The 23,945-nt window shown below is 40.3% G+C and overlaps 1 protein-coding gene across 2 annotated transcripts; it reads left to right on the forward strand.

Moving 5' to 3' along the window:
• The first annotated feature begins 1,318 nt into the window (after positions 1–1,318).
• On the forward strand, positions 1,319–17,138 carry LOC125099112 (monocarboxylate transporter 1-like). 2 transcript variants are annotated; one of them, XM_047728487.1, is made up of 5 exons: positions 1,465–1,557; positions 2,023–2,035; positions 2,638–2,781; positions 14,141–15,007; positions 16,493–17,137. In XM_047728487.1, exons 1-5 carry the CDS (start codon positions 1,495–1,497, stop codon positions 16,702–16,704), a joined length of 1,299 nt encoding a protein of 432 aa, XP_047584443.1. In that variant the 5' UTR covers positions 1,465–1,494; the 3' UTR covers positions 16,705–17,137. The 2 variants fall into 2 exon arrangements, with proteins under 2 accessions (XP_047584442.1, XP_047584443.1); XM_047728486.1 differs by lacking the exon at positions 2,023–2,035 and having other exon boundaries at positions 1,319–1,557; positions 16,493–17,138.
• The last annotated feature ends 6,807 nt before the right edge of the window (positions 17,139–23,945 follow it).

Here is a 23,945-nt window from a genome sequence, read left to right on the forward strand (position 1 = left end):
ACACTATAGTGTAAACACAACTTTTATATGCACAATTTTTGAAACCAAATTTTTTGAAAATTCTTGAAACCAAAATTTATTTAACTTGCTTTATTGCAATATTTGCTTTATTTCAGTGGTCTGGAACTGAACCTGCAATATCTCTGAGGTATGCCTGTATATACAGAACTCTTACCATTGAATGGTAAAAAAAAACCTAATAGAAAAAATAGGTAGAGAATTTGAATAGGCATTTCTCCAAAGAAGACATTTCTCCAAAGACCTATAAAAATCAAAATAATGATGAGTTACTACTTCACACACATTAGGATGGTTAAAAGTCATAAGGAGACATCACAAATATTGGTGATGATGTCGAAAAATTGGAACCTTCTTACATTGCTGGTGGAACTGTAAAATGGTGCAGCTACTTTGCAAAAGTTTGGCAGTTTCTCAAAATGTTAGACAGAATTACCAAGTGACCTAGCATTTCTACTAAGTATTCACCCAAAAGAATAAAAAAGTTGTCCACACAAAAACCTGCACACAAAATTTCACAGTAGCATTATTCATAATAGCCCCAAAGCTGAAATAACTTTTCTTTTTTTTTTTTTTTAAGATTTTATTTATTTATTTGACAGAAAGAGAGACCATGAGACCATGACCCAAGCCAAAGACAGAGACTTAACCCACAGGCGCCCCGGAAAGAACTTTTCTTTTGAAAATTGCTATATGTCTAGTGAGTTATGGGATATTAGTAGGTCCTTCCTGAAATTTTTAACTTAGCCTATGAATTCTAGAGAACAGAAAAATCGGATGAGTATGGCAGAATTTAATTTTGGGAAACGAGAGAAATTATAAAGGAAGTACCTAGATGTGAAGCTTTTTTAGTGTGTGCATTGAGTTTTGCACACAGATAAGTCAAGTGAATTACTTAAATTACTGACATCTATTATTAGAACAGATATAATATAATAATAATATATATTATTAGTATATATAATAATAATTGATATTAATAATTATTAATATATTATAATTATAATATAAGTTTGAAGAAGCAGTATATTTATTGCAAAGGATTGAAAAGGATTTTGGTGTATGATTCAAGTAGTGGTGAGTTTTCAACTTTAAGCCTATGCAACTTTAAGCTTATGCAAAGAAATGACTCTTGGATTTTTTTTTTTACTGTGTTCACAGAGTGCAGGTAATATTGAAAATAATTCCAGTTATTTATAACGTAAGTGCAAGAGATTTTATGGAAGTGACTTATGTTGACCTACTTATTATGTACTATTTTAATTTCATATCCTTTAGATATTTGGATTTGAACTGCATTTCGGAATTCTTTGTTACTTCCAATGTCACCATCAAATGAAGGTCCAGTTAGACCCACCCCCCCAGATGGAGGCTGGGGGTGGGCAGTGGTTGTTGGAGCATTTGTATCCATCGGCTTCTCTTGTGCATTTGGCAAATCTATTTCTGTCTTTTACAAAGAAATTGAAGAAATATTTAATGCCAGCACCAGCGAAGTGTCATGGATCTCTTCTATTATGTTTGCTGTCATGTATGCTGGTGGTAAGTACCCAGAAGGCCTGCTCTTTTAATTTTCAATAGACCAACAAAAGCTCCATAGTGAATGGTTTTTGTTCTTGATGCCTTTACGTGTAAGAATTTAACATGTTAGTTTTTGAAGCTATGTGGCTGGAGTCATATTTTTCATTCCCCTTAATGATAAAGGTGCTGTTTAAGTCAGTTATATTGCAAAACAAATATCATTATAAAGGAGAACTTTCTTTAAAAATGGTTTTGTGTTGGTTGCTGGTATATGGAAAGTCAATTGATACTTGTGCTTTAATTATATATCCCTGCTAACCTCTATTACTTCTAATAGTTTATTGGTAGATTTTTTTTTTTTTCAAAAATTTAAGATAGACAAACTTATCCTTAGCAAATACTGATAGTTTGGTTTCTTCCTTTCCTCACACCCTTCTTGCCCCCTGTCTTACTGCACTGCCTCGGACCTCCCGTATAATGCTGAAGAAAAGTAGTGATGGTAGGCATTCTTGTTTTGTAGTTCTGTTTTGGTTTTGTCATTTTCTATGAGAAACAAAGCCCATTTCAGCTAATTTGAAAATGTGCGCTAAAACCCGAAGTTTGATCGGATTTGCTCATACGTTGCTTCATGTTCATGTGCATTTGCTCCAGGTGACCACCTAAAAAATTAAAAACAGAGCAAACTTGCTACATATATGTTGATAATATCCTAGATATGTAGGCTACATGGATCTAGGATACATCTACATGAAGAATCCTGTCAACACTTGCAATCAGGGTATCTGCAGCCTCATCTGCCTTGAAGGAAATCGGTTCAGGTCTTCCATCCTTCAGTTAAAATCCATCCAGTAGGTTCTAGGTACAGAGAAGACATATGTTGTACTTTGTACAATCGATGCTATATTTTTCCCATTACACAAACCTGTGGCTCTGAAATAAAATAGAAAGCAGTATTTCTTACCGCTGTCTTCTGTTTTACGTTTGTTTTGAGGGTGGGATGTTTATGCCTTGGCATCCTTTCTTGTCAGTAATGCCTTGTGCAGGTGTGGATGTGAGGGGTGGCTTCTCCTCTATGCTACTAAATTTCTGGTTCTCTCCTAGGTCCGATCAGCAGTATCCTGGTGAATAGGTATGGCAGTCGTCCAGTCATGATTGTTGGTGGCTGCTTGTCGGGCTGTGGCTTGATTGCGGCTTCGTTCTCCAGCACTGTACAGGAACTTTACTTGTGTGTTGGATTCATTGGAGGTGAGTTACTACTGATGTATTTTCAAGCATTAATTTTTATGTGGACTCTTTGTAGCATTCGCCTGCTAATTCTTTTGAAAAATGAAAATTCTTTGCCAGAAAAATTATTGGGTCACTATTTTTAAAGAGCTATACGTATGTTAATTTCATAGTACCAGAGAAACATGTCTTTATTTTTTAAAAAAGATTTTATTTATTTATTTGAGAGAGAGAGAGAGAATGGGGGAAGGGGGCTGAGGGAGAAGCAGACTTCCTGCTGAGCAGGGATCCCCGACAGAGGGTTCAATCTCAGGACCCCCGGATCATGACCTGAGCCAAAGGCAGAGGTTTAACCAACTGAGCCACCCAGGTGCCCTCAGAGAAACATGTCTTTAAAGAACGTTCTGGCACTTTGGGGTGATTATCTTTTATTAAATTATTTTTATTAACATATTATTTGTTTCAGAGGAACAGGTCTGTGAGTCATCAGGCTTACACACTTCACAGCACTCACCATAGCACATACCTTCCCCAGTGTCCATAACCCAACCACCCTAGCCCCCTTCCCCACCGCCCCAAGCAACCCTCAGTTGGTTTTGTGAGATTAAGAGTCTCTTACGGTTTGTCTCCCTCCCAATCCCATCTGGTTTCATTTTTTCCTTCCTTATGGGGTGGTTATTTTTCATTGAAAGAGAAAATTTTTTTTTCTTTGTTCCTTTTAAAAATTTTCTATTATTTATTTATTTTATTGTTAAAAAAGATTTTATTATTTATTTTATTTTATTTCTTATTTTATTATTTATTTGACACAGCGAGAGAGAGCACAGAAGGGGAGCAGCAGGCAGAGGGAGAGCAAGAAGCAGGCTCACCCCGAGCAGGGAGCCTGATGAGGGCTTGATGCGGGACTCGATTCCAGGACCCTGGGACCATGACCTGAGCCAAAGGCAGACGCTTAAGGACTGAGTCACCCAGGCACCCCTATTTACTTATGTATTTTGTCTTAAGAAACATAGTGACCAATTCTGGAACACTGAAAAGAACTAAAATAAAATAAAATAAAGTAAAATTAAAAAAAAAACAACATAGTGACCATAAGTGAAGGGTGTATGGCAAGTTGTTGAAATGGTAGTCATCAGCTATTCCCACTCATTATCCTTCTATCCAAAAAGAAATTGTGGGGCGCCTGGGTAGCTCAGTCATTAAGTGTCTGCCTTCAGCTCAGGTCATGATCCCAGGGTCCTGGGATCGAGCCCCCAATTGGGCTCCCTGCTCCGTGGGAAGCCTGTTCTCCCTCTACCACTCCCCCTGCTTATGTTCCCTCTCTCACTGTGTCTCTCTCTGTCAAAAAAATAAAAACTAGAGGAGGAGTCAAGATGGAAGAGAAGTAGCAGGCTGAGACTATATCAGGTAGCAGGAGATCAGCTAGATAGCTTATCTAGATCAGCTAGATTGCAAACACCTACAAATCCAACAGGAGATCAAAGAGAAGAAGAACAGCAATTCTAGAAACAGAAAATTGACCACTTTCTGAAAGGTAGGACCGGCGGAGAAGTGAATCCAAAGCGACAGGAAGACAGACTGTGGGGGGAGGGGCCGGCTCCTGGCAAGCGGCGGAGCAACGGAGCACTAAATCAGGACTTTTAAAAGTCTGTTCCGCTGAGGAGCATTGCTCCAGAGGCTAAACTGGGGTGAAGCCCACGTGGGGTCAGCATGGCCCCAGGTCCCGCAGGGTCACAGAAGGATCGGGGGTGTCTGAGTGTTGCAGAGCTCACAGGTATTAGAACGGGGAAGCCGGCTATAGAGACAGAGATGAGGAGTGAGCTCTCAGCTCGGGGTTACCTTGAATCAGTCCCAGGCTCGGTGAGTTTGGAGCGCGGCCGGAGGCCAGGGAGACGGGAGTGATTGGGCACTTTTCTCTGAGGGTGCACTGAGGAGTGGGGCCCTGAGCTCTCGGCTCCTCTGGGCCAGAGACTGGGAGGCCGCCATTTTCATTCCCGTCCTCCAGAACTCTACGGAAAGTGCTCAGGGGACAAAAGCTCCTGAAAGCGAACCCGAGCGGATTACTTAGCCGGGCCCCTGGTAAGGGCGGTGCAATTCTGCCTCGGGCAAAGATACTTGAGAATCACTACCACAGGCCCCTCCCCCAGAAGATCAACAAGAAATCCACCCAAGACCAAGTTCACTTACCAAGGAGAGCAGCGGAATTCCAGAGGAGGAGAAAGCAAAGCACAGAACTCATGGCTTTCTCCCCATGATTTTTTAGTCTTGAGGTCAATTTAATTTTTTTAAATTTTATTTTTTTTTCTTCTGCTAATTTTTTTTAACTTTTACCCTTTTCTTTTTTAACGTTTTTTAACTAGTTTTTAACTAGTTTATCTAATATTATATATATATATATATATATATATATATTTATTTATATATATATATTTCTTTTTTATATTTTTTCTTTATTTGTTTTCTTTTTTTAATTTTTTTTTCTTTCTGAATTTCTTTTTATCCCCTTTCTCCCCCCCACAATTTGGGGTCTCTTCTGATTTGGTTAAATTGCATTTTCCTGGGGTCTTTTCCACCCTTTTAGTATTTTATTTGCTCCTTCATGTACTCTTATCTGGACAAAATGACAAGGCGGAAAAACTCACCACAAAATAAAGAACAAGAGGCAGTGCTGAAGGCTAGGGACCTAATCAATACAGACATTGGTAATTGGTAATATGTCAGATCTAGAGTTCAGAATGATGATTCTCAAGGTTCTACCCGGGCTTGAAAAAGGCATGGAGGATATTAGAGAAACCCTCTCTGGAGAGATAAAAGCCCTTTCTGGAGAAATAAAAGAACTAAAATCTAACCAAGTTGAAATTAAAAAAGCTATTAATGAGGTACAATAAAAAATGGAGGCTCTTACTGCTAGGATAAATGAGGCAGAAGAAAGAATTAGTGATATAGAAGACCAAATGACAGAGAATAAAGAAGTTGAGCAAAAGAGGGACAAACAGGGGCGCCTGGGTGGCTCAGTGGGTTAAGCCGCTGCCTTCGGCTCAGGTCATGATCGCGGAGTCCTGGGATCGGGCCCCACATGGGGCTCTCTGCTCAGCAGGGAGCCTGCTTCCTCCTCTCTCTCTGCCTGCCTCTCTGCCTGCTTGTGATCTCTCTGTCAAATAAATAAATAAAATCTTTAAAAAAAAAAAAAAAAGAGGGACAAACAGCTACTGGACCACGAGGGGAGAATTCGAGATATAAGTGACACCATAAGATGAAACAACATTAGAATAATTGGGATTCCAGAAGAAGAAGAAAGAGAGAGGGGAGCTGAAGGTATATTGGAGAGAATTATTGTAGAGAATTTCCCTAATATGGCAAAGGGAACAAGCATCAAAATCCAGGAGGTGCAGAGAACCCCCCTCAAAATCAATAAGAATAGGTCCACATAGTAATAGTAAATTAATAGTAATAGTAAAATTTACAAGTCTTAGCGACAAAGAGAAAATCCTGAAAGCAGCCCAGGAAAAGAAGTCTGTAACATACAATGGTAAAAATATTAGGTTGGTAGCAGACTTATCCACAGAGACCTGGCAGGCCAGAAAGAATTGGCATGATATATTCATAGCACTAAACGAGAAAAACATGCAGCCAAGAATACTATATCCAGCTAGGCTATCATTGAAAATAGAAGGAGAGATAAAAAGCTTCCAGGACAAACAAAAACTGAAAGAATTTGCAAACACCAAACCAGCTCTGCAGGAAATATTGAAAGGGGACCTCTAAGCAAAGAGAGAGTCTAGAAGTAGTAGATCAGAAAGGAACAGAGACAATATACAGTAACAGTCACCTTACAGGCAATACAATGGCACTAAATTCCTATCTCTCAATAGTTACCCTGAATGTTAATGGGCTAAATGCCCCAGTCAAAAGACACAGGGTATCAGAATGGATAAAAAAACAAAACCAATCAATATGTTGCCTACAAGAAACTCATATTAGACCCGAAGACACCTCCAGATTTAAACTGAGGGGGTGGAAAACAATTTACCATGCTAATGGACATCAGAAGAAAGCTGGGGCAGCAATCCTTATATCAATCAATTAGATTTTAAGCCAGACTATAGTAAGAGATGAGGAAGGACACTATATCATACTCAAAGGGTCTGTCCAACAAGAAGATCTAACAATTTTAAATATCTATGCCCCTAACGTGGGAGCAGCCAACTATATAAACCAATTAATAACAAAATCAAAGAAACACATCAACAATAATACAATAATAGTAGGGCACTTTAACACTCCCCTCACTGAAATGGACAGATCATCCAAGCAAAAGATCAACAAGGAAATCAAGGCCTTAAATGACACACTGGACCAGATGGATATCACAGATATATTCAGAACATTCCATCCCAAAGCAACAGAATACACATTCCTCTCTAGTGCACATGGAACATTCTCCAGAATAGATCACATCCTGGGTCATAAATCAGGTCTCAACTGGTATCAAAAGATTGGGATCAGGGCGCCTGGGTGGCTCAGTGGGTTGAAGCCTCTGCCTTTGGCTCAGGTTATGATCCCGGAGTCCTGGGATTGAGCCCCGCATAGGGCTCTCTGCTCAGCAGGGAGCCTGCTTCCCCCCCACCTCTGCCTGCCTCTCTGCCTACTTGTGATCTCTCTGTCAAATAAATAAATAAAATCTTAAAAAAAAAAAAAAAAGATTGGGATCATTACCTGCATATTTTCAGACCACAATGCTCTGAAGATAGGACTCAATCACAAGAGGAAATTTGGAAAGAACCCAAATACATGGAGACTAAACAGCATCCTTCTAAAGAATGAATGGCTCAACCAGGAAATTAAAGAAGAACTGAAAAAATTCATGGAAACATGATAATGAAAACACAACGGTTCAAAATCTGTGGGACACAGCAAAGGCAGTCCTAAGAGGAAAATATATAGTGATACAAGCCTTTCTCAAGAAACAAGAAAGGTCTCAAATACACAACCTAACCCTACACCTAAAGGAGCTGGAGAAAGAAGAAGAAAGAAAGCCTAAACCCAGCAGGAGAAGAGAAATCATAAAGATCAGAGCAGAAATCAATGAAATAGAAAACAAATGAACAAACAAAAAAAACAAAAACAAACAAACAAACAAAACAATAGAACAAATCAATGAAACTAGGAGCTGGTTCTTTGAAAGAATTAATAAGATTGATAAACCCCTGGCCAGACTTATCAAAAAGAAAAGAGAAAGGACCCAAATAAATAAAATCATGAATCAAAGAGGAGAGATCACAACGAACACCAAAGAAATACAGACAATTACAAGAACATACTATGAGCAACTCTACGCTAACAAATTTGACAATCTGGAAGAAATGGATGCATTCCTAGAGACATATAAACTACCACAACTGAACCAGGAAGAAATAGAAAGCCTGAACAGACCCATAACCAGTAAGGAGATTGAAACAGTCATCAAAAATCTCCAAACAAACAAAAGCCCAGGGCCAGACGGCTTCCCGGGGGAATTCTACCAAACATTTAAAGAAGAACTAATTCCTATTCTCCTGAAACTGTTCCAAAAAATAGAAATGGAAGGAAAACTTCCAAACTCATTTTATGAGGCCAGCATCACCTTGATCCCAAAACCAGACAAGGATCCCATCAAAAAAGAGAACTACAGACCAATATCCTTGATGAACACAGATGCAGAAATTCTCACCAAAATACTAGCCAATAGGATTCAACGGTACATTAAAAGGATTATTCACCGTGACCAAGTGGGATTTATTCCAGGGCTGCAAGGTTGGTTCAACATCCGCAAATCAATCAATGTGATACAACACATTAATAAAAGAAAGAACAAGAACCATATGATACTCTCAATAGATGCTGAAAAAGCATTTGACAAAGCGCAGCATCCCTTCCTGATCAAAACTTTTCAAAGTGTAGGGATAGAGGGCACATACCTCAATATTATCAAAGCCATCTATGAAAAACCCACCGCAAATATCATTCTCAATGGAGAAAAACGGAAAGCTTTTCCACTAAGGTCAGGAACACGGCAGGGATGTCCATTATCACCACTGCTATTCAACATAGGACTAGGGGCGCCTGGGTGGCTCAGTGGGTTAAGCCACTGCCTTCGGCTCAGGTCATGATCTCAGGGTCCTGGGATCGAGCCCCGCATCGGGCTCTCTGCTCAGCAGGGAGCCTGCTTCCTCCTCTCTCTCTGCCTGCCTCTCTGCCTGCCTCTCTGCCTGCTTGTGCTCTCTCTCTGTCAAATAAATAAATAAAAAATCTTAAAAATATATATATAAAAAACAAAACAAAACAAAAAAAAAAAAACCATAGGACTAGAAGTCCTAGCCTCAGCAATCAGACAACAAAAGGAAATTAAAGGCATCCAAATCGGCAAAGAAGAAGTCAAACTATCACTCTTTGCAGATGATATGATACTATATTTGGAAAACCCAAAAGACTCCACTCTAAAACTGCTAGAACTTGTACAGGAATTTAATAAAGTGTCAGGATATAAAATCAATGCACAGAAATGAGTTGCATTTCTCTACACCAACAACAAGACAGAAGAAAGAAACATTAAGGAATCAATCCCATTTACAATTGCAACCAAAATTATAAGATACCTAGGAATAAACCTAACCAAAGAGCCTAAGAATCTATACTCAGAAAACTACAAAGTACTCATGAAGGAAATTGAGGAAGACACAAAGAAATGGAAAAATGTTGCATGCTCCTGGACTGGAAGAACAAATATTGTGAAAATGTCTATGCTACCTAAAGCAATCTACACATTTAATGCAATCCCTATCAAAATCCCACCCATTTTTTCAAAGAAATAGAACAAATAATCCTAAAATTTATATGGAACTAGAAAAGACCTCGAAAAGCCAAAGGAATATTGAAAAAGAAAGCCAAAGTTGGTGGCATCAAAATTCCCGCCTTCAAGCTCTATTACAAAGCTGTCATCATCAAGACAGTATGGTACTGGCACAAAAACAGACACATAGATCAGTGGAACAGAATGGAGAGCCCAGAAATAGACCCTCAACTCTATGGTCAACTCATCTTTGACAAAGCAGGAAAGAATGTCCAATGGAAAAAAGACAGCCTCTTCAATAAATGGTGTTGGGAAAATTGGACAGCCACATGCAGAAAAATGAAATTCAACCATTTCCTTACACCTCACACCAAAAATAGACTCAAAATGGGTGAAGGACCTCAATGTGAGAAAGGAATCCATCAAAATCCTTGAGGAGAACACAGGCAGCAACCTCTTCGACCTCAGCCGCAGCAACATCTTCCTAGGAACATCGCCAAAGGCCAGGGAAGCAAGGGCAAAAATGAACTATTGGGATTTCATCAAGATCAAAAGCTTTTTCACAGCAAAGGAAACAGTTAACAAAACCAAAAGACAACGGACAGAATGGGAGAAGATATTTGCAAGTGACATATCAGATAAAGGGCTAGTGTCCAAAATCTGTAAAGAACTTAGCAAACTCGGGGCGCCTGGGTGGCTCAGTGGGTTAAGCCACTGCCTTCGGCTCAGGTCATGATCTCGGAGTCCTGGGATCGAGCCTGCTTCCTCCTCTCTCTCTGCCTGCCTCTCTGCCTGCTTGTGATCTCTCTGTCAAAAAAAAAAAAAAAAAAAAAAAAAAAAAAAAAAAAAAAAAAAAGAACTTAGCAAACTCAACACCCAAAGAACAAATAATCCGGTCAAGAAATGGGCAGAAGGGGCACCTGGGTGGCTCAGTTGGTTGGGCGACTGCCTTCGGCTCAGGTCATGATCCCGGACTTCCAGGATCGAGTCCCGCATCAGGCTCCCAGTTCTTTGGGGAGTCTGCTTCTCCCTCTGACCTTCTCCTCTTTCATGCTCTCTCTCACTCATTCTCTCTCAAATAAATAAATAAAATCTTTAAAAAAAAAAAAAAAAGAAATGGGCAGAAGACATGAACAGACATTTCTGCAAAGAAGACATCCAGATGGCCAACAGACACATGAAAAAGTGCTCCACATCACTCGGCATCAGGGAAATACAAATCAAAACCACAATGAGATATCACCTCACACCAGTCAGAATGGCTAAAATTAACAAGTCAGGAAATGACAGATGCTGGCGAGGATGCGGAGAAAGGGGAACCCTCCTACACTGTTGGTGGGAATGCAAGCTGGTGCAACCACTCTGGAAAACAGCATGGAGGTTCCTCAAAAAGTTGAAAATAGAACTACCCTATGACCCAGCAATTGCACTACTGGGTATTTACCCTAAAGATACAAACGTAGTGATCCGAAGGGGCACGTACACCCGAATGTTTATAGCAGCAATGTCCACAATAGCCAAACTATGGAAAGAACCTAGATGTCCATCAACAGATGAATGGATAAAGAAGATGTGGTATATATACACAATGGAATACTATGCAGCCATCAAAAGAAATGAAATCTTGCCATTTGCGACGACATGGATGAAACTAGAGGGTATCATGCTTAGTGAAATAAGTTAATTGGAGAAAGACAACTACCATATGATTTCCCTGATATGAGGAAGTGGAGATGCAACATGGGGGATTAGGGGGGTAGGAGAAGAATAAATGAAACAAGATGGGATCAGGAGGGAGACAAACCATAAGTGACTCTTAATCTCACAAAACAAACTGAGGGTTGCTGGGGGGAGGGGGATCAGGAGAGGGGGTGGGGCTATGGACATTGGGGAGGGTATGTGCTATGGTGAGTGCTGTAAAGTGTGTAAACCTGGCGATTCACAGACCTGTACCCCTGGGGATAAAAATACATTATATGTTTATAAAAAAATAAAAATAAATAAATTTTAAAAAATAAAAACAAAAACTAAATCTTTAAAAAGAAAAAAGAAAAAAATTGTTTCAAATTAGAGTAAGAGAGAATGTCAGATACAAAGCAAGAATCTTTTGGTAGAGAAGCCATATACATTTTCAAGGGATTAAGGACGCACATGAGAAAATCTCTTCTCCCCCTTTAATAACACTGGGAAATGAAACAGTTGAGGATAGAGAATATAGATCATCTATTGCCTTGCAGTTCAGAGAAAACCATTACTATTTTGATGCTCATACATTTTTTATGCATACACATATGCTTTTTTAGTGTAATGTTTGTAACCAGTTTTTTTTGTTTTTGTTTTTGTTTTACTTACTAATATGTTCTGTATATAGTCTCCTGTCTCAATGAACATAGTATAGCAGCTACTACTTTTCCATTGGATGGGTGTGCCATAGTTTATTTCACCATTCTGTAATTGAAAGATTTTTAGGTTGTTTGTATTTTTCACTATTAATAAACCCTATTTGTATGATAGTGCTTCTCTGTATATCTTTGCAAACATGATAATTTCCTTAGGACAAATTTTAGAAATGGAATTACTAGGGGAAAAAGTTTTTGGTATGATTGGCCAAATATCCTTTTTGAAAGTTTTTAATAGTGTAGGATTATGAGATGCAGGATCTGAGATGATATTAGTAATAGGTATTTTCTTTTTGGATCTGTACTTTTTACTACATTAATTAAAATTTTAAACATTTAAATATTATAATTCATCTAGAGTATTTGAATAACATAAGGAAGGAACAAAACTTGCTTTGTTCCCTCTTGGTTATTCAGCCTATTGGTTACTAACTCACTCAATAAATACTTGTCCCTACCATATGTCAGGGACTGTTCCAAGCTCCATGGGGATTGAGTCAACATGATAGATAAGATTCCTGCTCTGTAGTGGAGGGAAGCAGACAATAAACAGACCAACAAGTAAATGAGTAAGTAAGAAAAATATAAGCTTGTGATAAGTACTTTGCAAAAACTTGAAACAGAATTTTGATGGAGAAGGATTGAATGGTCCCTAAAGGGAAGTCCTCTCAGGGTTGGTGACCTTGAGTTGAGATCTGAATGATAAGTAGGAGTCAAGTTTGTGAAAATCTAGAGGAACAACTGTGCTGAGCACGTATGAGAATATGCTGAGATGTGGGTAAGAAGGTAGGTAAAGGCCAAATCTTGGTGCTTCCTAACCCAGAGTTAAAAGCTGTGGATGGTGGTCATTAGAGAGACTGAATGGGTTGCATTCTACCTGCAAACGCTCCCTTCTGCCTACAAAGGGAGTAAGAATGGGAGACCACTTAGGAGGTTATGGGATACTTGTCTCAGCTCCATTGATCGCAAAATCAACTCTTTCCCTATTAAGTTAAATGTATCTTTTGGTCCTATTTCTGTACTTTTTCCCAATTTTATTGATTAGTTTTCACATTTTTGATGAAGGGTACAGTGTTCTCATCACTGTAGCTGTAGCTATAGAAAATAGTTCTATATCTGTTACTGTTGGTCTCACCAATTATTTATACTTTTTGAATATTTCTAATGTATTTGTTCCATAAGTGGTATTTTTTTTTAAGATTTACTTATTTATTTTAAAGAGAGTGTGAGAGAGCAGGGGGAGGGGCAAAGGAAGAGGGAGAGAATCCCAAGCAGACGCCCCACTGAGTGCAGAGCTGGACATGGGCCTCGATCTAATGACCCTGAGATCATGACTTGAGCCAAAATCAAGAGTTGGAAGCTTAACTGATGGAGCCACCGAGGCGTCGCATCTCTGGGTGTGTTTTGCAGTCATTGTACCTCATCTGAAAAATTGAATGCATTGACATTTTCGTAGAAATTACACTAAATTAGGGGCGCCTGTGTGGCTCAGTTGGTTGAGTGACTGCCTTCGGCTCAGGTCATGATCCCGGACTTCTAGGATCGAGTCCCACATCAGGCTCCCAGCTCCTTGCGGAGTCTGCTTCTCCCTCTGACCTTCTCCTCTCTCATGCTCCCTCTCACTCATTCTCTCTCAAATAAATAAATAAAATCTTTAAAAAAATTTTTTTTCTAAAAAAAAAAAAAGAAATTACACTAAATTTATGGATTTACTAAGGTAGTGTGAGCATCTTCACAACGTTATGTTTACTGTCCTGTCCTGAAATATTTTCTCTCTCCTGACCCCCTTTCTTCTTTTCCTGCCTCTGCCCCTCCTCTCTGTCTTGCTCTCTGAGTTTACAAGATTTATCTTCTCTCCTTTATGTTTTCAATTCCCTAATCTTCAGGAAACCTAAAATTATGAAATTAAACAAAGGAGCCTACATTTATTATTCTTATTATTGCTAAAGCAAAAGGAAGTATTTTAATGTTATAGTTTAAATCTAGTAATTACTGCATAAAGAGACTTTATGTCTGTATTAGATAACAGCCCACTTAATGATCTACCAGTTATAATTATGATTTTGACTTCTTGCCAGTTTGTCTAGTTGATTAATAACAAATATGTTTCTGACATTTACTATGGTATGTAATTCTTCCCCCATTCTCCCAGGTCTTGGGCTTGCCTTCAACTTGAATCCCGCTCTGACCATGATTGGCAAGTATTTCTACAAGAGGCGACCGTTGGCAAATGGCCTGGCCATGGCCGGCAGCCCTGTGTTCCTCTCCACCCTGGCCCCCCTCAATCAGGCTTTCTTTGGTATCTTTGGCTGGAGAGGGAGCTTCCTAATTCTCGGGGGCCTCCTCCTAAACTGCTGTGTGGCTGGAGCTCTGATGCGACCAATAGGGCCCCCAGCAACAAGTGCAGGAAAAGACAGGTCCAAAGAACCCCATCAGGAACCTGGAAAATCTGATGTAGAAAAGGGGGCAGGTGATGCAAATACAGACTTTAATGGTGGAAACCCCAAAGAGGAGAAACAATCAGTTTTTCAAATGGTGAACAAAGTTATGGACTTATCCCTGTTTACCCACAGAGGCTTTCTACTGTACCTTTCTGGGAATGTGATCATGGCTTTTGGGATGGCTACTCCTTTAGTTTTTCTTAGTAGTTATGCCAAGAGTCAACATTACTCTAGTGAGAAGTCTGCCTTCCTTCTTTCCATTCTGGCTTTTGTTGACATGGTAGCTAGACCTTCTATGGGACTTGTAGCCAACACCAAGTGGATAAGACCTCGAGTTCAGTATTTTTTTGCAGCTTCTATTATTGCAAACGGAGTATGTCATTTGCTAGCGCCTTTATCCTCCAGCTACACTGGGTTCTGTGTCTATGTGGGCTTCCTCGGATTTGCATTTGGGTGGTTTAGCTCCGTGTTGTTTGAAACCCTGATGGACCTCGTTGGACCCCAGAGGTTCTCCAGCGCCGTGGGATTGGTGACCATTGTGGAATGCTGTCCTGTCCTCCTGGGGCCACCACTTTTAGGTATAGTATGCCCTACTCCCTCTTTGGTTCTATTAACATGAAGCAGGCATAGGAGGTGGAAGGGTGCTAGAAAGCCCAGATTAGTAAGCTGCCTGGTGGCAGAAGGTATTTCCGATTCCTCTAGCCTCAGTGCTGGCACAGTGCTTGGCACAGCAGAACTGCTCTGATTCTTACAGAAGTGAATTACACTCAACCATCCACCTGAAAGGGGAGTCAAAAACAATTGCAAATTTAAATATTTATTAAAAAAGCCTTTTCTGCTCATAAAACTAACATGTTTATTATAGAAAAATATGTAACATATACTTCACCTTATAATACCTTGGTAATTCCATTTTAATTGTGGAATTTACCTTAGTAGTAATATTTTAAAAAATAACAATATTGACCAGGTGAGGGTTCACAGTGTACCCAGGACTGTCTTAATCATTTCATACACTCCATGTCCCTACTTTATTATTGAAGAAACAGAGGCTTCTAAAAGTGAAATAACTTGCCCACGGTCGCACAACTGTAAATGACCATGGAACTTGACGGACGATTCTCTAAGAACACCAAAGTGTTTACAATTTAAAATTATTATTAATGCAAAATGCAAGAATCATTTAGACTTCCTCTGGATATGACTCATGCTTTTGAGATTATCCATTCTCAATAAGGAAGGATTCATAAAAGAAGATCCACTACTAACTTTTCTGAACTCCCCAACCCTCATTCCTCCCTATATCCAATGAGAGCCCAAGTCCTCTAAGTAAATTCCTAAAGATTTTTTTTTTTTTATTTGACAGACAGATCACAAGTAGGCAGAGAGGCAGGCAGAGAGAGAGGAGGAGGAGGCAGGCTCCCTGCTGAGCAGAGAGCCCGAATGCGGGACTCGATCCCAGGACCCTGAGATCATGACCTGAGCCGAAGGCAGAGGCTTTAACCACTGAGCCACCCAGGCGCCCCAGTCCTCTAAGTAAATTCCTAAGTCTCTTTCTAATCAGCCCACTTTTCCATCACACCACCCTATTCACAGCTCCTGTCTCCCATCTGGGCTGCTGCTTCCCATAGCCTCCTGGCTGGTGTACCTATATCCACTCTATCCCACCTTCAATCTGTTTTCTACTCTGCAGGTAAAATTTATTTATACAAATGCAAACCTGATAGCCCAGTTGATAAGATCTTTCCAGTTGCTTCCCAATGTTCTCAGCCTGGAGATCAGATTCCCTCCTGTGGCCTACAAGGCGTCCCTAGCCTGGCCACCAATCTCTCCAGCCTCATTTCCTGTCACTCACATTTTGTTCTCTCTGTTTCAGCAACCCCGCCCTTCCTCTTTCCCTTCTCACATCGCAGCTTCCTTCCACCTGCCTTTGCACTTGCTGTTCCCCGGCCCCAGCCTTCTCCCATCTCCTCCTCTTGGATAACTCCCATCCCCCTCTAGGTCTCCGCTTCATTTCCACTTTAAGAGAAAGTTCCACATAGCTTTGTTTTGGATATCTTCAGGTCATCTGAATGACATCTATGGAGACTACAAATACACCTACTGGGCATGTGGTGTGATCCTTATTGTAGCAGGCGTCTATCTCTTCATTGGCATGGGCATCAATTACCGACTTGTGGCGAAAGAGCAGAAAGCAGAGGAGCAGCAGAAAAAGGAGAGCAAAGAGGAGAAGCCAAAAGAAGTTATTCAAGCAAAAGAATCCACAGAATATTGAAGTCCATGAGGCCCCAAAGAGGAGAAACATCCCATTTGAATCATGGATAACGAGAGGAACTTTGGACCAAAAATACTTGAAAAATACTACTGAATCATGTCCTATTAGGGCTGCTCACCATGGCCCGGGGATATTTGTGTGCTGTCCTCCAGATGATGGAGCACAAAGCTAGCTGAGGACAAACACAGGTGACACCCTGCAACCTCCCCGACCCCCACTGGTGGGTGCTACACATGTGACATTCCTCCAGGAAGCTCCCAACTGTCTCGATGTTAATGGCTAACTAGAGGGAAAAACAACCTGAAATCGACTATGTCAAGGCCTCCAGTATCTTGTAAGTCCTCCCTAGCATAGGAAAGTTCTTTTGAAAACCTCCCTTTCCCTTACCTCCCCCAGCTCCCAAGTATATAATCAACCACCCTGCACAACCCCAGGGCAGGGTCCTGTCCCTGTGCTTTAATAAACCACCAGTTTGCACAGGAGAGTCTCAAGATTTCTTTCTTGGTCATCGACTCCGGACCTCATCCCACCAAACCTCACCTATATTCAAAGACTACATCAATACCAAAGTCCACTGACGGCATTTTTATTTCATGCCTTTCCAGCAGTCATAATGCATATGTCACATCCTTTGGGGTCAGAGGATTTACAAAAGATAACAGATGGAAATCGCTTCTATCCAAAGTCATGTTTATTAAGGTATACTTTACATATAGGATAAGTCTCTTTTATTTATTTTTTTTAAAGAATTTTTTTAAGGTTTTATTTATTCATTTAACAGAGAGGGGAGTATAAGCAGGGAGAGCAGCAGGCAGAGTGGGAGGGGAGAAGCAAGCTCCCTGCTGAGCCAGGAGCCAGATGTGGGACTTGATCCCAGGACCCTGGGATCACGACCTGAGCCGAAGGCAACCGCTTAATGAACTGAGTCACCCAGGCGTCCCAGGATAAATCTTTTTTATAAGACTAAAGTTTGATGCATGGTATTTAGATCAGTAACTACCACACCAATATAGAGCATTTCGAACAGCCAAAAGAATTCCCTCCTGCCCCTCTGCAGTCAGTTCCTTTCCTTTCCCTACAGCCCCTGGAAACCACTGCTCTGATTTATGTCCCGTATGGTTTTGCCTTTTCCAGAATGGAATAAGTGAAATCACAAGGCATGTAGCTGGCATAATAGGAAATATATATTTGGTCTTTGTCCCTAGTTCCTGGTACCCAGTTCCTAAAACCCTTGGATTTCCAGAGCGATGAGTGTCTTCTGCATGCTAATCAGATGACTGGTGGCTGGAACCCCCTAGATAGCTTCAAGAATGAGGCTGGCCTCCACAAAGGCCAATGCGTGATTAGAGGGTTGGAACTTCCAGCCCTTCGCCGTGACCTTTTGGGGGGTGAGGGTGCTGGAAGTTGAGTTCAATTACTAACAGCCAATGATTTAATCAATTGCATCTTGGTAATGAACCCTTCTAAACTTCAAGGCTTAGAGAGCTTCCTGGTTGGTGAATATATTGACGGGCTGGTGTTGGGAGGGTGGTGTGCTCAGGGCATGCAAGCTCCCGCCATGCCTCCCCACATATCTCGCCCATTGCGTCCTATGCACCCCTTCCATTTGGCTGTTCCCGAGTCATATCCTTTAGAAATAAATCAACAAATGTAAGCAAAGCATTTCTCTGAGTTCTGTGAAATTCCTGGCAAGTTACCAAACCTGAGAAAAGCGTGATGGGAACTCCCAGCTTCTAGCTAGTCAGTCACAGGTACAGGTGGCGCCCCAGGACTTGTGGCTGGAATCTGGAATCTGAAAGCACCATGGGACCGGACCTTTAAAGCTGTGGAATCGGACGCTAACTCTAGGGACTTAGGGCTAGCCCTGAATCGGAGTGCAGGACACCTGGTTTAGAGTCGAGAGTTGGAGAAGGGGTTTGTTGTCATGGAAAAAATTCAATGTCAGAAGAGTTGTAACAGAGTAAACTCTGTATCTGGCTTCTTCTTCTTCTTCTTTTTTTTAAAGATTTTATTTATTTGAGAGAGACAGTGAGAAAGAACATGCTTTTTGCTTCTTTAAGATTTGGATTCTGGGGCGCCTGGATGGCTCAGTAGGTTGAGAGAAGGAAACCCTTATGCACTGTTGGTGGGAATATAAATTGGTTCAGCCACTACGGAAAATAGTATAAATGTTCCTCAAAAAATTAAAAATACGGGGGGTGCCTGGGTGGCTCAGTGGGTTAAAGCCTCTGCCTTTGGCTCAGGTCATGATCCCAGGGTCCTGGGATCGAGCCCCACGTCAGGCTTCCTGTTCAGCCGGGAGTCTGCTTCTCCCTCTTCCTCTGCTGCTCCCCCTGCTTGTGCTCTCTTTCTCTCTCTCTCTCTCTGTCAAATTAACATATAAGATCTAAAAAAAAAAAAAAGGAGTTGGATTCTGGTGAAAGGGAGGTGAGTGTGACACTGAACTCAAGAGCACAAAACACAAATGGACTCAAGTCACGATTTTGCTGGGACAGGACAGAAGCTGTGGCATGCAGAGGGTCCATAGGGTGCCAGCACCAGTGCCATCTTCTTGGAGACAGTGCTCTTGGGGACAGCATTCCTGTAGTTCTCCTTCTAATCATTTTTCATCTTCAAGTGAATGTTGAACTCAGGAAGCCTGAACATTCAGCACTTAACCACATCCTAGGGTTGCAGTCATACTAGAAAGTCATTTTACTGAGATCAACATCAGGAAAAAATGCAGTGTTAGAAAAAGGGAAATGATGGGGTGCCTGGGTGGCTCAGTGGGTTGAGCCGCTGCCTTCGGCTCAGGTCATGATCCCAGGGTCCTGGGATCGAGCCCCACATCGGGCTCTCTGCTCAGCAGGGAGCCTGCTTCCCTCTCACTCTCTCTCCCTGCCTCTTCGCCTACTTGTGATCTCTCTCTATCAAATAAATAAATAAAATCTTTAAAAAAAAAAAAAAAGGGAAATGTTGTTCTGAGGAGGAAGCCAGCCACTGACCTTTCCACACATGCATCCAGCAGATATTACTGACATTTCCCCGGGGCCAGTTCTAAGCACTATTGTAGGCACTGAAGATTCCTGAAGAAACAAAACAGAACTGTCTTCCACAGTTCTTCCCTTCTAGTAGGGGGACACTGCCGGTGAAGAGTTAAGTTATACAGAAAATGGCAGTTTAAAGAATAGAGCAATGGATATAAGACCAGCCTTCATTCATTTATTCATCTAAACAACACATTTTGGAGGGGCACCCAGCTGACTCAGCAGAGCATGCAACTCTTGATCTCAGGGTTGTGAGTTCAAGCCCCACACTGGGCATGGAGCCTACTTAAAAAAAAATAATAAAACTTAAAAAAAAAAAACCCAGCATTTTGGGGGAGTGTATTCTATGTGTCTATCTACTGAATAGAAAAGATATAATAGTGAACAAAATTTGGTTCCTGGCACCACCCGCAGCTTCTCATCTAGTGGGGAAGATTATGTAGTAAGTGCTGTGATGGGGCAGCACATAGAAAGGCAGCTATCTGAATCTTGGGAGGGCCTAGAAAGTCTAATACATATATATATATATATATATACATATGTATATATATATGTATATATATATTTGTAATATATATTTATAATATTTATATATATATTTATAATATATATTTATAATATTTATATATATATGTTTTTTTTTAGTAACATCTACACCCAATGTGGGACTTGAACTCACAACCCTAAGATCAAAAACCACATGTTCTTCTGACTGAGCCAGCCAGGTGCCCCTAAAAATACATTCTTGAGCAAGTAATAGAGCAACTTCTCTTAGTCTCATAAAATAATGATAATATAATTGTGAGTATTAAAGGCGAAAGTACAAAACATATTGTTTTAAAGTCATTTTAGTAGTAACATTGGAATCTACTCTCACCCAGCAGTATCATGAGGGAAGCATCAGTAGTGTTCCAACGTAAACCAGAATAACAATGAAAAGGAACTGCTGGTAATATCTACATAGTTCTCACAGTACATGAAATTCCAGGATAATTAACATGCAGTGTTAGTTTCAGGCATGCAACATAGTGATTCAACAATTCTATACATGGGAACAATGGCTATGAATGATACACTGGACCAGATAGACTTAACAGGTATATTCAGAACATTTCATCCTAAAGCAGCAGAATACACATTATTCTGGAGTGCACATGGAACATCTTCCAGGACAGATCACATACTAGGGCCCAAATCAGCCCTCAACAAGCACAGAAAGATATGCGTACCATGCATGTTTTCAGATCACATTGCTATGAAACTTGAAATCAATCACAAGAAAAAATTTGGAAAGACCACTTACACATGGAGGTTAAAGACTGTCCTACTAAAGAATGAATGGGTTAATGAGGAAATTAAAGAAGAAATTTTAAAAATACATGAAAGCAAATGAAAATGAAAACATGACAGTCCAAAAACCTTTGGCATGCTGCAAAGGTGGTTTTAAGAGGCAAGCATGTTGCAATACAGACCGACTTTAAGAAGCAAGAAAAGTATCAAATATACAACCTAACCTTACACCTAAAGAAGCCTAAAGCCACCAGAAGATGGGAAATAATAAAGATTAGAGCAGAAATAAATGGCAAAGAAACAAACAAAAACAGTAGAACAGATCAATGAAACTAAGAACTGGTTCTTTGATAGAATCAGTAAAAGTGATAAACCCTGGGACGCCTGGGTGGCTCAGTTGGTTGAGCAGCTGCCTTCGGCTCAGGTCATGATCCCAAGTCCTGGGATAGAGTCCCGCATCGGGCTCCTTGCTCAGCAGGGAGCCTGCTTCTCCCTCTGCCTCTGCCTGCCATTCTGTCTGCCTGCACTCGCTCTCTCTCCCTCTCTCTCTGACAAATAAATAAAATCTTAAAAAAAAAAAAAGTGATAAACCCTAGTCAGACTTATTAAAAAGAAAAGTGAAAGGACCTAAATAAATAAAATCAGGAAGGAACTATGAGAGATCACAACCAACACCACAGAAATACAACAAATCATAAGAGAATATTATGAAAAATAATGCCAACAAACTGAGCAATCTGGAAAAAAAATGGATACATTCCTAAAACATACAAACTACCAAAACCGAAATAGGAAGAAATAGAGAATTTGAACAGACCCATAACCAGCAAAGAACTTGGATTAGTCACCAAAAGTCTCCCAACAAACAAAAGTTCAGAGCCAGATGGCTTCCCAGGAGAATTCTACAAGATATTTAAAGAAGAGTTAATACCTATTCTTCTCAAACTGTTAAAAACAAATAGAACAGAAGGAAAACTTCCAAACTCATTCTATGATGCCAGCATTAACTTGATTCGAAAACCAAAGATCCCAATACAAAGGAGAATTACAGGTCAGTATCCCTGATGAACATGGATGCAATAATTCTCAACAAGATACAAATCAAAACCAACAGTATTTTAAAAGAATTATTGACCATGATCAAGTGGAATTATTCCTGGGCTGCAGGGGTGACTCCATACGTCACATCAATCGATGCGATATACCACATTAATAAAAGAAAGGATAAGAACCATATGATCCTCTCAATAGATGCAGAAAAAACATTTGACAAAATATAGTATCCAGGGGTGCCTGGGTGGCTCAGTCATAAAGCATCTGCTTTTGGCTCATGTCATGATCCTGGGGTCCTGGGACTGAGTCCCACATCGGGCTCCCTGCTCAATGGGAAGCCTGCTTCTCCCTCTCATGCTCCCCCTGCTTGTGTTCCCTCTCTCTCCCTGTCCCTCTCTTTGTTAAATAAATAAAGCAAATCTTAAAACAACAACAACAACAACAACAACAACAAACCAGCATCCATTCTTGATAAAACCCCTCAACATCATAGTTATAGATGGAGAAAACCTCAACACCACAGAGGCCACGTAGGAAGGACCCACAGCTAAAAATGGAGAGCTTTTCCTCTATGGTCAGGAGCAAGACAGGGATGTCCACTCTCACCATTACTATTTAACACAGTATTAGAAGTCTCAGCCTCAGTACTCAGATCACAAAAAGAAATAAGAGGCATTAAAAACATCAAAGAAGGAGTCAAACTTCCACCATTTGTAGACGACATGATACTCTATGTAGAAAAGCCAAAAGACTCCAATGAAAAGTTGCTAGAACTAATACATGAATTCAGCAAAGTCACAGATTATAAAATCAACGACAGAAATCTGTTGCATTTCTATACACCAATAATAAAGCAGCAGAAAAAGAAATCAACGAATCATTCCCATTTACAATTGCACCAAAAATAATAAGATACCTAGAAATAAGCCTAACCTAAGCAAAGAAGTAAAAGATCTGTACTCTGAAAACCATAGAACACTTATGAATAAAAGAAACTGAAGAGGACACAAAAAAATGGAAAAACATTCCATGCTCATAGATTAGAAGAACAAATACTTTTAAAATATCTGTACTACCCAAAGCAATCTATACATTCAATGTAATCCCCATCAAAACACCACCAACAGGAACCCTGGTGGTTTAGTTGGTAGAATGTGAGACTCCTGATCTCAAGAGTTTTGAATTCAAGCCTCACATTGGGTTCAGAGATTACTTAAAAATAAAATTTTTAAAAACAAACAAACAAAAAAATACCATCAGCTTTTTTTGCAGAACAATCCTAAAATTTGCAGGGAACAACAAAAGACCCCCAAATAGCCAAAGGCAATCCTGAAAAGGAAATGCAAAGCCAGAGGCATTACAATTCCAGACTTCAAGCTCTATTACAAAGCTGTAGTCATCAAGACAGTATGGTATTGGCACAAAAATAGACACACAGGGGCGCCTGGGTGGCTCAGTGGGTTAAGCCGCTGCTTTCAGCTCAGGTCATGATCCCAGGTCCTGGGTTCAAGCCCCACATCGGGCTTTCTGCTCAACAGGGAGCCTGCTTCCTCCTCTCTCTCTGCCTGCCTCTCTGCCTACTTGTGATTTCTCTCTGCCAAATAAATAAATAAAATCTTAAAAAAAAAAATAGACACACAGATCAATGGAACAGAATAGAAAACCCAGAAATTGACACACAACTATATATGGCCAACTAATCTTCAACAACACAGGAAAGAATACCCAATGAAAAAAGACGATCTCTTCAACAAATGATAAAGGGTGAGTATCCAAAATATAAACTTATCAAACTCAACACCCCAAAAAACAAATAATCCCATTAAGAAATTTGCAGAAGACATAAATAGACATTTTCCCAAGATATCCAGT

Source organism: Lutra lutra, chromosome 4 (assembly GCF_902655055.1).
Source record: "Lutra lutra chromosome 4, mLutLut1.2, whole genome shotgun sequence".
NCBI classification, from domain to species: domain Eukaryota; kingdom Metazoa; phylum Chordata; class Mammalia; order Carnivora; family Mustelidae; genus Lutra; species Lutra lutra.

Excerpts from the sequence above, each read along its gene's own strand:
- LOC125099112 (XM_047728486.1), top strand. The coding sequence starts at position 1,341 with ATGTCACCATCAAATGAAGGTCCAGTTAGACCCACCCCCCCAGATGGA. Across the intron at positions 1,558-2,637 it reads TGCTGTCATGTATGCTGGTG|GTCCGATCAGCAGTATCCTG; the intron begins GTAAGTACCCAG and ends GTTCTCTCCTAG. Across the intron at positions 2,782-14,140 it reads GTGTGTTGGATTCATTGGAG|GTCTTGGGCTTGCCTTCAAC; the intron begins GTGAGTTACTAC and ends CCATTCTCCCAG.